Below are 12753 nucleotides of genomic sequence, written 5' to 3'. Positions count from 1 at the left end.
CTGGTGGGTTTGAACCGCCAGCCTTCTGGTTAGCAGTCAAGTGCCCTAGGCACTATGCTATCAGAGCTCCTAGTTGGCCAGGAGCTGTCTTCCAAATTTCTTGGCATAAATGAAGTGAGCACCTGGAGTACTGCATCCATTTGTTGGAACATCTCAGTAAAATATTCCATTAATTCCTAGAGCCTTGTATTTCCCAGTTCTTTCATTGCAGCTTAGACATCTTCCTTCAGTACCTTTGCTTCTTGATCATACACTGCCTTCTGAAATGGTTGAATATCGACCAGTTCTTTTCTAGTGTAGTTACTGTGTGTTCTTTCCATCTTTTCTTGATGTTTTCTGCATCATTCACCATTTTGCCCATAGAATCCTTCAGTATGGCAATTCAAGGCTTGAAGTTTTTCTTCAGTTCTTTCCCCTTGAAAAATACCTTTTGTTCTTTCTGTTTGATTTTCTAACTCTAAGTCTTTGCACATTTCATTGTAATACTTTGTTTTCTCAGGCCACCCTTTGAAAACTTCTGTTTAGCTCTTTCATTTAATCATTTCTTCATTTGCTTTAGCTATTCTCCATTCAAGAGCAAGTTTCAAATCCCTTCTGACATCATTTTGGTTTATTCTTCCTTTCCTGTCATTTTAATGTAACCTTTTACTTTGTATGTGTATGATGACCTTAATGTCATTCCCCAACTTGTCTGGTCTCGGTCATTGGTGTTCAGTGCATGCAGTCAGTTCTTCAGATGGTCTGTAAATGCAGATGCTCTGGGTTGTATTTTGACTCTTGTGGACTTCTTTTAATTTTCTTAAGTTTCAGCTTAAACTTGCATATGAGCAATTGATGATCAGTTCTGCAGTTAGCCTCTGGCCTTCTTCGGACTGATGATACTGAGCTTCTACATTATCTCTTTCCACGGACATAGTCAGTTTGATTCCTGTGTATTCCATTTGACGAGGTCCACATGTATGTTGTTCAGAAAAGGTATTAGCAGTGAATAAGTTGTTGATCTTGCAAAATTCTGTCATGCAATCTCAGCTGTTATTTCTGTCACCAAGGCCGTAGTTTCTGACTACTGATTCTTACTTGTTTCCAACTTTCTCATTCCAATTACCAATACATCTTGATTACATGTTTGGTCACTTTCAGACTGCAGAAGTTGTTAAAAATCTTCAGTTTCTTCACCATTAACTTTAGTGGGTTAGTGTGTAAATTTGAATAATAGTATTAACTTGTCTTCCTTGTAGGTGTATGGATATTATCCTATCACTAACAGCATTGTACTTCAGAATAGATCCAGAAATCCTTTTGAAGATGAATGTGACACCATTCCTCTTCAATTTGTCATTCCTGGCATAGTGGATCATATGATTATCTGATTCAAAGTGGCCAATACTAGTCCATTTCAACTCACTAATGCCTAGGATATCAGTCTTTATGTGTTCCATTTAATTTTTTGGAAATTTCCAGTTTCTCTAGATTTACAGTGTGTGCATTCTGCATTCATATTACTAGACATTTGTAGGTGTTACTTATTTTGAGTTGTGCCACATCAGCAAATAAAGGTCTCAAAAGCTTTACTCCATCCATGCCATTAAGGTCAACTCTAAATCGAGGAGGCAGCTCTTCCACAGTATTCTGAATGCTTTCCAACCTAAGGAGCTCATCTTCTGGCACTACATCAGACAGTGTTTCACTGCTATTCATAAGGTTTTCATTGGCCAGTTCTCTCAGTGGTAGATCTGGCCACTTTCTTCTTCCTAGTCTGTCTTAGTCTGGAAGCTCTGCTGAAATCTGTTTACCCTAGGTGACCCTGCTTATATTTGAAATACTTCTGGCATAGCTTGCAGGATCAGAACAACAGGCAAACCACCACAGTACACCAAACTTAACAGACGAGTGATGGAAAATATATCATGCAGTAAGTAAAAATGACCTTTCCATGATAATGGTCCTAAAATATTTTGTTAATTAACTTAAATTTTATTATTTTAGTTTAAATCCCAATAAACTTATTAGGATTGACTTCTTGAAATTCTGTGGCTGCTAATTTCTTTGCAAGTTGTTGATCTGTTATTGCTGTTTTGTGTTGTTAGGTATCTGTTTATTTTTACAGTGATTTTTAGAATGGTGCCTGTTCCTACTAAAAGCGCAAAATTAATCTTGTTGTTATGTTGTTGTTGTTATGTTGTTGTTGTTGTTTTTAAAAAGCGCAAAATTAATCTTATATGCCTCAATTATTTTTTAATTAAAAATGATTCGTGGGGAGGAGAAACAAAATAATTAATTAGAAGACCATACTTAAACCTTATATTTCTAGTCTATAACTTTTAATTCTATGATAGGAAAAAGAGTAAGAACAAAGGATGGGAGTGAGAAAGTTTTCTAATTACATTTATAGCAATAAACAAATTTCATCACTATGCATAATAAGTTATTCATCAGTGTGTACATTACAACTATATTTTACTTCCAGATAATTTTGCCTATTCTTATTCCCTATTTCTGTAGCATGTTTCCAACTGGCAAAGATGTAAGATAATAGTTTTAAAAGATGATAGAAGTAGACAGTAATAGTTTTAGATAGTAGATCACATTCCTGTTCTATTTGATGTAGATTAGCAGGTTGCTTTTGCTGTTCTATAGCACCTGTTGTAGTGCTTTGGGCATAGAAAATTTTCAATAACTTTGAAAACTTTGAAGTTATTTCTATATCATTTACTTACACATTTTTACCAAAATAAATAATATTTTTATTTATTTCTCTTGCTGGTTCACACTTCTTTCAGTTGAGGGTGCAGTGGTTAAGACATTAAGCTGCTAATCACAGTGCTGGTGGTTCGAACCTACCAGCTGCTCTGTGGGAGAAAGATGAGGCAGTCTGCTTCTGTAAAGATTTACAGCCTTGGAAACCCTATCAGGCAGTTCTGCTCTGTCCTATCAGGTCACTGTGAATTGGCATTGATTTGATGGCAATGGATTTGGTTTTGGGTTTTATTGTGAATTTTTTTTCCCCTCAAGTTATGGTCTAAATTCTACATCAGTGGTTCTCAAAAGTGGAGTGCCTGTACCATCAGCATTGCCTGGGAACTTGCATGAAGTATATGTGCTCAGAATCCAGCCCAAGCCTACTGAGTTAGACATTCTAAGAGTGGGGCTCAGCAATCTGTATTTTTATAAGCCTTCCAAATGATTCTGAAGCATTCTAAAGTTTGAAAGCCGCAGGTCTAAATACAAGTAGTCATAAATGCAACAGATTAGTTGGGTCAAATTTTTGTGTTTTGACCAGAATGTTGTTGTTGTTGTTGTTATGTGCCGTCGAGTCGGCCCCGACTCATAGCGACCCCTCCTTGGGTTTTCGAGGCAGTATCACTACGGAAGTAGGATTGCCCAACCTTCCTTCCGAGGAGTGGCTGGTGGGTTTGAACCGCCAGCCGTCTGGTTAGCAGTCAAATGTCTTAGCCACTATGCTACCAGAGCTCTAATATTTATAGGTAAACCTTAATTTTATACCTAAATGTTATTACAGAAAAAGAAAAAAAAAAAAAACAGCAGTTACATTATTATTATAAGATAACCTGGAGATGAGAGATAGACTGTCTTCATACTGAGGTCTTGTAAACATTCAGGTACTGCTTTAATACTTAAACCTTCTTAGTCATATGAAGTATTTCAATTTAACTAATTTTCCTTGGAATCATTTTAGATATTTGCATTCAAATTTTTACTAAGGAATTTGAAATCTAAATTATATTAATCCACTTCCTAAAACCATGAAATGAGCTCCATAGCGTTTTGTTGTTGTTTGTTTGTTTCTTGCTATAGTATATAGCAAGATGACATATTTAAACTTTTCGAACCCTATTAATATGTCTTAAAAGGTTGCTAAGAGGCATAATCAACTTGATGGGAGTGGGATGGACTTGGGTTATTAATAGAAAACAGGAATTAAGAGAAAACAAGGAAGACTCTATATTAACAAACCAAATACTTAAGATTGTAATATTGAACAAGTAATAAGACCTTTATATCTTTAAAGCTGTTCAGGATTTGTGGAATTTTACATTCACAATATGAATAACTTTGGCTATTATATAGTTTTGTCACTCATTTCCAAAAAAAAAGAAAAAAAAAGGAAAGCTAGTAGAAGGAATGTTTTCCCTTGCAGACTTTACAGAATGAAAATTATTTTTAGGTCTGAAACAACATATAATATTTAGATGGAAAATGACATAATATGTGCAATATAGGACATATATTCTTAGTATACAGAGAGCTCTTATAAATAAAAAATATAAACTAGAAAATTAGGCAAAGGACATGAATAGGAAATTAGAGATACAAATGGCCAGCACAGATGGGAATAAATGCCCATCCACTTTAGTAATCAAAGAAATGCACGTTCAATAAGCAATGTGACACCACCTTTTGAAAGTCAACGTGGAATATGTTAAAAAAAGAAAGTTACTATCTAGTGTTGGCCCAGGTTGGGTGGAAAAGACACATTCTTATCCTTTTACTGGTAGTGTAAGGTAGTGTATTAGTTTCCTGTGGCTGCCATAGCAATTTACCACAAACTTGGTTGCTTAAAACAACACAAATTTGTCCTCTCATGTTCCTTCATGCCAGAAGTCTAAAATGAGTCTCACTGGTCCAAAATAGAAGTATTGGTTAGGTCCTTTTAGGTGGCTCTAGGAGACGATTCCTTTCCTATGCAGGGTCCTGCACTTGATTTGATGCTCTACTTTCACTGTCTTGAAATTCTTAATAATGAACAAGAAGACTCATTTTTATATTGCACTGGGCCCTGCAAGTTATATAGCCTGCTTCTTAATTCTTCCCCTCTCTTACTCTGAATGTGTTTTTTTTGGGCTCTTTGTGACTTCACTTACCTGGCCTTTTTACAACTGTGAAGGCCTTGTACAGTTCTCATTTGACTCCACACCCAGTACCCTACTGGCTACTCCTTTGTCATTCACATTGCCTTTGATATTTTATTTCTGCCTTGCCATTTCTCAACAGTAGTTTATCCTGTTTGTTTTCTCCCTTCTTTAGCAATTAAGAACATCATAAAATCTGATTGACTCTATCATTTAATCTCCTGGTAGCATAGTGCCTAAGGCACTTGACTGCTAACCAGAAGGCTGGCGGTTCAAACCCACCAGCCACTCCTCGGAAGGGAGGTTGGGCATTCCTATTTTCGTAGTGATACTGCCTGGGAAACCCAAGGAGGGGTCTCTATGAGTCGGGGCCAACTCGATGGCATATAACAACAACAAGCCATTACTAAGGTGGTGTAGTGGATAAGGCACTTGGCTGCCAACCAGAATGTCAGTGGTTCAAACCCATCAGCCACTCCACGAGCAGAGATGGGGTGCTCTACTTCCGTAAAGATTTATGGCCTCGGACACCCAGTGGGGGTCTTTCTCAGTCAGAATTGACTTGATGGCAGTGAGTTTGGTTTATCTTTTTTTTGTTAAGCCAATACTGCTGTATTTAGCAATTTTTTTTATTTTTCTCAGTTTGACTGTTTCGTATTTTTCATAGATTTTTTCCCCCTTCACATCCTAAGGTTTCTTTACTTTGAAGAAGTTATGTTCTTTTGACAAGAGTGTACTCAATAGTCCTTCTATTTCAAAAATACCAATTTTGAATCTCTTAACTTGACCTCTTATCTTTGTAGGAAAGTTATCTTCTTTACATAACTACAACAACTTTGTCCTCTTGGTTCTATGTAGTCTGTCTTCATAGTGTTGTTGTTTCAGTCATCTCTTTTTGCTTATACCACCACTCTTCTCTAGAGTCCCTACCCCCTCCCCAGTTTACCATGTGAAGTAGTTCAATTCTCATATTCCTAAATAAATAAATATTTTCTTTAGTGCTAATCTTCTTGAAAGAGAAGTGTGGTCCTCTGTTCTTCCAGTTTGTCACCATTTACTCTTTAATTCCTTTCTTTCTGGCATTTGACTTCATCTACTCTCCAGTAATTTATTCCACTTCTAACTTACTTGTGATCTCCAAAGTTTCATGTTATTTTCTGAGTTCTTATATTTGTTAATTTCCACGCAGCTTTTAACACTTTTTATGGACTTATTACTTTATATATAAAATCAGAAAATAAATAGACTTTATTGCACAAATAAATATGGAGTACGTGTGTGTGTATATTACATATTTTAAGGTAAATATCACCTCCTCTTCCTCTGATCATTCTCTTCCCTTGGCTTTTCATTACATTGGCTTTCTTCTTTTTTCTATTGAGGTATTCTATTCCTTGTTATCATTTTGTTCTTATTTTATTAAAAAGTGAGTGTTCCCTAAGACTGTATTCTTGCCTGCCTTTTTCATCTTCTCTCCTTTAGTATTCTTAACCACTGTTGTAACTTCAACTGTCATGTCTAAATGATTCTCAAATGACTATCTCTGGCTGACTCTTGCCATTTTACAGACTGTATTGCCAACTAACTTTTACATGTTTTATTACTTTAACTTTAAACTTGTCTAGTTTAAACTTATGCTCTCTTTCTTTGCTGCCACCCATTCTCCTACTTCTGCTCTTTGCATGATGGGTATGTGCATATGCACAAACATACATTCCCTCCTCAGCTTTTCCTCCTGACCATTCTTTATATTTATGACACCACCTTATCCCTCTTTCCTAGTAGCAAAAGCCAGGTTATTTTTATTTCTTTTGTTCTTTTATTCCTTTATTACCATATTCAATTAATTGCTGATTCAATGCATATTTGTCTTTTAATATCACCTGCCTATGCTTTCTCTTTTCAGTCCTAAGTCAGACGTCATTTTCTATATCCTTATGTCCCAAACTACATCTGAAACCTAAAATATATTTCTCAGGATCTGGATTATGTCTCTGCATTTGCTTAAAATCTTCGGATGCCCACAGATCAATATAAGTGCCTCAGCCTCATTTTTAAAGCAATCTGACCCCAGTGTACTTTTCAATATTTTTTCTTACTAGCTCTTTACAAATGTGCTCAACAGACCATCAGTTCTCTGCTTCTTCACTTTTGTTGATATTTCTTTCTTTCCTCTCCTCCTTATGCTGATACCAACATATTATCCTTTTTTCAGCGTCCTTTTTTTTTTCTGAAGCTTTCACCAGTTAGTTATGATTAAAAAAAAAAAAACAACTTAAAGTATTAGTAAAATTTTTGCATTCTGAGAGAATATTTTCTCTCTTTTTAAGGCATTGTATTTTACCAAGTGCTATAGCTACTTTTTGATTTATAGCTATTCAAGTTTTTTTATTGCTTCATTAATTTCTGACTTATATGTTTATAGCTTTAGAAAATAGGACCCTATTTGTTAATAGTTATTGAATAGGAAAAATACTTACCTAGGCTTTAGGGTTTTACCTGCTGTGTAACTTTGAGCAAGTCACTTCACCTCTCTGAGCCTCAGTTACCTAACTTGTGGGGATCTAATAAGATAGTATATATTAAATATGTTGCAACCTAATACTATGCCACATTATAGAACAATGAGGGATACGCGAACCATCTTGCAACATGGATGAACCTGGAGGACATTATGCTGAATGAAATAAGTCAGTCACAGAAGGATAAGTACTGTATGAGCCCATTACTGTAAAAAGACAGAGAATGGTTTGCTTGGGAAATGGAACTCACCTAGTAGGTTACTGGGATGGGGAGGGAATGGGAGGGATTAATTTAGGGCTAGTTGGGGCTTTCATGCTGACATGGATAAGGGGAGGGATATATGGGAAGGATATATGACCACCATGATAACATTGGGAAATGAGAGGACACTGAACTGTGCACATAAGAGATAGACGACAGATGCTAAAACCAGCCAATGTGTCCACGATATCACATTGCCATTAACAACAAACACTAGGCTATACAGATAAATACATAAACACCTGAGATGAGCAGACGGGTCAGTGAATAGAGGTACACTCTAGATGAAGGATAGACTCAGCTGAGGCTAATCTTATACAGACACTAGTGATACAAAATACCTGCAGTCCTTACAGAAATAATAGAAAACTGGCACAGAGTAATCCCTCACAGACATCCCAACACTATGGGAGAGAGATCCAATAGAGCTACTACCTCAGGACCATAGTACTGGAGTACACCAGACTCAATTCGCACAACAAAATACATAAAAGCGTTGCTCCACATCCTACATTGGTGAGTAGTGACTGGGATCTTAAAAGCTTTCAAGCAGCCATCTAAGATGCGGCTAATGGTCTCCTAGCGTCAGAAGTGAAGAAGAACGCAAAAAAAAATAAAAAACAAAAAACGGGCATTTAGAAGCAGTCAGACCTAGGACACGATGGCCTTCGAGACCAGAAGAACTGGATGGTGCCTGGCTACCAATACCAACCACTCAGGAAAGGATCAAATCTGGAGATCCTGGATAGAGTGAGAGGGAAAACGTGGAACAAAATCCAAAACCTCAGTAACGACCAGAATTACTGGCCAGATGAAATCTGGTGAGACTCCCAATACTATGGCCCTGAAATACTTTAAGCAGTTAGAATAAAACTCACCCCCAGGGTGGGCTCTCAGCCCAATAGTTAACAAGATGTACACGCTGACCACTCAACCCAGGATGCCGCATCCACACGCTCAATGGTAATACATCCCTTAGAGCAGTAGACCATGGGACACCAAAGGACCAACATTCAAACTGAGGAAATGCAGGACAAACAGGAGTGCATAATTATGAGGGGCACGGGGGAAGGTTACAGGGTAGGGAGGGGAGGAGACTGGGTTAGGGTTGGACATGGTGAATGAGGAATGAAACTAAATGTATGAGTGACGTTGAATGTAAAACAAGCCATACATTGCAACCTAAATTATGCATGTAACTATAAAATTTCCTAATTGTACCTTGAAAGTTTTCCTGTCTCCTATGATTATACTTTCTAAAATGGAATCAATCTCTATATATCTAAAATACAATATTAACCAAAAAATTCAGGTATACTAATAAAACCACCACCATAAATGACCCTTAAGGAGAAGCTTGGTCAACTGGTAAAGAAGAAACAGATACTAGGTATTGGATAGGAAAAATGAATTTAATTAGCTACCATTTTTGTCTCTTTAGGGCTCTGGGCTTTTATGGGGTTTTCTAGAGGCAGAGACACCGAGTTTTAGTATAGTGAGCTCAAGCCAGAGCAGTTAATTTGGACTTGGTTATTTTACTTTTTCTCTATTGAAATTCTAATTAAACTTTATTATTATTATTACATTGGTTTTTATAATGACTCAGTTTCAGGATAGGGATTGCCTTATCACTGTTAATAATCAAAGGCTACTTGGTCAGAGATTATAAAAACACCCTGCATGGACTAGTTTCTGGCTCTAATTTAGGATTATGACAGGACTTCTGAATCAACAAAGAAGGATCATTTTCTGTTTGTTTTCATGGTGAGGATATTTTACATTATCCTAATTCTTGGAAAATTAATATACCATGTGTCGATAAATATATACATATAGAAAAAATCCTTTTTTCTAACCTCGCATATTCACACCTCACTTAAACCACTTTTTGAGCTTCCATTCCTACCACTTCACTGAAAATACTAGTCACAGTATCATGTAACCTCCATTCGGGCAGGTACTGACTTCCAGTTCTTGACTTTTCAAAGGTTTTCAATGCATTTGATAATTTTTTTTCCTTGAAGTGTTTTCTTCTCTGAGCATCTGTGCCACCATGATCTCTTTGTTTTTCTCCTTCCTTATTGGCTGTTTCTTTTGAAGAACTGAAATGTATAAAGAACATAAATACATAGAATATGGGTTTGATAATGAGAATTTGATACAGAGCATTCACTTAGAGTAATTAAATATAACTGCCCAAAGGGCAGTCTTCAATGAAAATATTTTTTTTTTTTCCTTTGCATACTAGTAGTGGCTAGTTTTTTATTCATTTGTCACAAAACTTTTTTTTCATACCTCATTATAACTCTTTTTCTTTCATGTTTTTGAAATACTACTTTCCTATCTTACCTAATTTGCTTAGATTTTTGTCATTAATTGCTCTTATTGAACACCACGGTGTGATTATGCAAAACTTTGGACTTCAATAAAATTGCATAAGTTCCAGTAACAAAGAACGAAGTGTTAGCTAATTTAATTGGTAAATAGATGTTTCCTAGCCTGGTATACTGTTTAGATTTTATTATAAGTTTATGAATAAATTAAACTGCTTCCCTGGGGACCTAAGTCAGATATGTGATTGTGGGAATCTTTTTCTTTCCCACACCAACCCTGCATTTTAAAAATTCTTCTGCAGAAAGCTCTCACCATACTATAGCTGCTCTTCTTATGCTGCTTATTTTCCCTGGAGATAGGCAACAGAAAATCCACATCAAATTTTTTTGTGTCTCTTTTCATGTCACTTCTTCTAGAAGCTACTCCTCTGTTAACATCTCAGTAAATAATCAAGGGAAAGGGAAGTAATAGGAAATGGCAAGGAGAGGAGAACTAATTTTTTAACTTAGTAGGAACACTAATGAATATGTAATTAGTTATTCTATAGAAATTGTAATAGTTTCTCAGTTAAAGAAGCTCTCTTAAAACTGTATCAGATATGCCCATGAGAATTATAACCATATGGTCACACAAAATTTATATGTGAATGTTTGTAACAGTCTTATACTAAAAGCCAAAATGTAGAAACAACTCAAATGTCTATCAACAGATGAATGGATAAACAATGTGTACTCAAACAGTAGAATATTATTTATCTATAAAAAGAAGTATTGATACATGTTACAACATGGATGAACCTCAGAAACATGCTGAATGAAGTAAGCCAAACACCAAAAGCTACATTTTGTATAATTTCATTTATATGAAATGTCTAAAGTAGGAAAATCCATAAAGATGAAAAGTAAATGAGCAGCAGCCACAGACTAAGATAAAGAGCAATGGCAAGTGACTGCTAATGGGTACTAAGGTAGCTTTTGGGGGTAATGAAAAATGAAAGTGTTGCACAAGATTTAAAGGCAACAAAGATAAATACTATTACATACCAATCTTGTAATTACAATAATAACAGTAATCTATGAGTGGATGCATAGCATGCTAGCTGAACACAAGTGGGAAGGTGAATGGAACTGCAGCCACAAATGTATATGATTAGGCAGGTGATATTTCTATATATATATTTATGTGTGCTGCAAGTAAATCCATATATATAGTAAAGTATACAGGGGACAAAGTTAATGAAAACTTCTTAGCCATAACCAAACATCTTGAGAGAATGAGTCACTGGGCTTGGGGATTTAGGACCATAATCTCTGGAGACATCTAGGTCATTTGGCATAATATAGAAAGGGGCAGGAAAGAAGGATGAATAGAAACGAAGAACACAGAACACGGAGGAAGTGGGAAGAGTGCTTATTACATTGTAGGGATTGCAATCAATGTCATGAAACAAAATGTATATAATTTGTTGAAGAGAAAACTAATTTGCTCTGTAAATTTTCACCCAAACCACCATAAAAAGTTTTAAAAAGAAAATGTAGAATTAGATAGTTATGATGGTCTCACAGCTTTCTGAATACACTAAAAAGCACAGAATTGTACATTTTTAAGTGATGAATTTTATGGTATGTTAATTGTATCAGTTTTTTAAAAATCATACAAAGAAGTTTATCCTAAAAGTATCGGGCTTATATTTCACTTTATAAAGACTGCATTACCTCTTATTTCAGATATTGTACACACTGAGAGTCATTTAGGTGACGTCTTCATCTCCTTCCCCCATCTCTAATTGCATAGAAATAGAGCTGAAGTAATCATGGGAGTCAGAAAATATGAATTGTATTCCTGAAACATCTTGAATGACCATGGGCAAGATACTACCATCTTTACTTAATAGCCAGAAATGAGAAAAATAATCTTTATCCTTGTCAAGGTTTATTAAGTTGAAGAATCTATAAAAGGTCATGAGCTTCTTGAAGGCCTATTTTCTCACATCTTCAAACACAGTGTTTTGTACATTTAGATATTTAATAAATGTATATTAAATGAATATTGTAGTAAATGGAAAATGGCATGTGCAAGTGCTTTTTAAGCTATAAAGTCCCAAAGATATGAGGTTATGATATTAGTACATTCTGGTCTGTTTGTGAAAATTTTAAGATAATTTGGATGTCTTTTACTCTGTTGTAAAGGTATTTTGTGACTAATTTATGGCCACACTAAACCAAACTTTTTTCCTAGGCCTTGCAGTATTAAAACATGTGCTGACACCAAGAGTCAAGGCAACACATGTTGCTTTTGATTCTATGAAGAATTATTTAGATGCAATTTATGATATTACAGTGGCTTATGAAGGGACTGTGGATGATAAGGGGCAGCGAAAAGAAGCGCCATCCATGACTGGTAAATTTTATATTTTCAATTATGTGTGTACTTCGTTTTTTAAAAATAGATTAAGTATATTCTATTTTATTACATTTCTTTGATTTTATTTTCAATAGGTTATTAATATGTAATAATTAAAATTTCATCAGTCTTGTTAAGTTTGGTATTTTTTGACTGCCATATTTGTTGTTTGAGCTCACTTGTTATTAGCCCAGCTTCTTTCTACCTGAAATTCACACATAAAAATGGAAAGCCAAATCAATCAAAGGAAGGAATGAGGAAGGGAAATGCTAACCTGGCAATATTGATATGTGTATTATAGGTGAGTGGTCATATTTTGTGTGTGTTTTTAATAAAGTATTTATGGAACTTACTGTCATTA

The 12753-nt window shown here is 35.4% G+C and overlaps 1 protein-coding gene across 1 annotated transcript in view; it reads left to right on the top strand.

Moving 5' to 3' along the window:
- Positions 1-12753, top strand: part of AGPAT5 (1-acylglycerol-3-phosphate O-acyltransferase 5) — a 130099-nt gene that overhangs the window by 102016 nt on the left and 15330 nt on the right. The window contains exon 6 of the mRNA XM_007948065.2: positions 12228-12389. Within this exon, the coding sequence (XP_007946256.1) occupies positions 12228-12389 (162 nt within the window). The remainder of the gene's footprint in view (positions 1-12227; positions 12390-12753) is intronic.

Source organism: Orycteropus afer, unplaced genomic scaffold (assembly GCF_000298275.1).
Source record: "Orycteropus afer afer isolate SDZICR_OR568_19922 unplaced genomic scaffold, OryAfe1.0 scaffold00200, whole genome shotgun sequence".
In the NCBI taxonomy this organism is placed as follows: domain Eukaryota; kingdom Metazoa; phylum Chordata; class Mammalia; order Tubulidentata; family Orycteropodidae; genus Orycteropus; species Orycteropus afer.
Note: the sequence above shows the minus strand (reverse complement) of the source record. Positions and strands in the feature narration are given on the sequence as shown.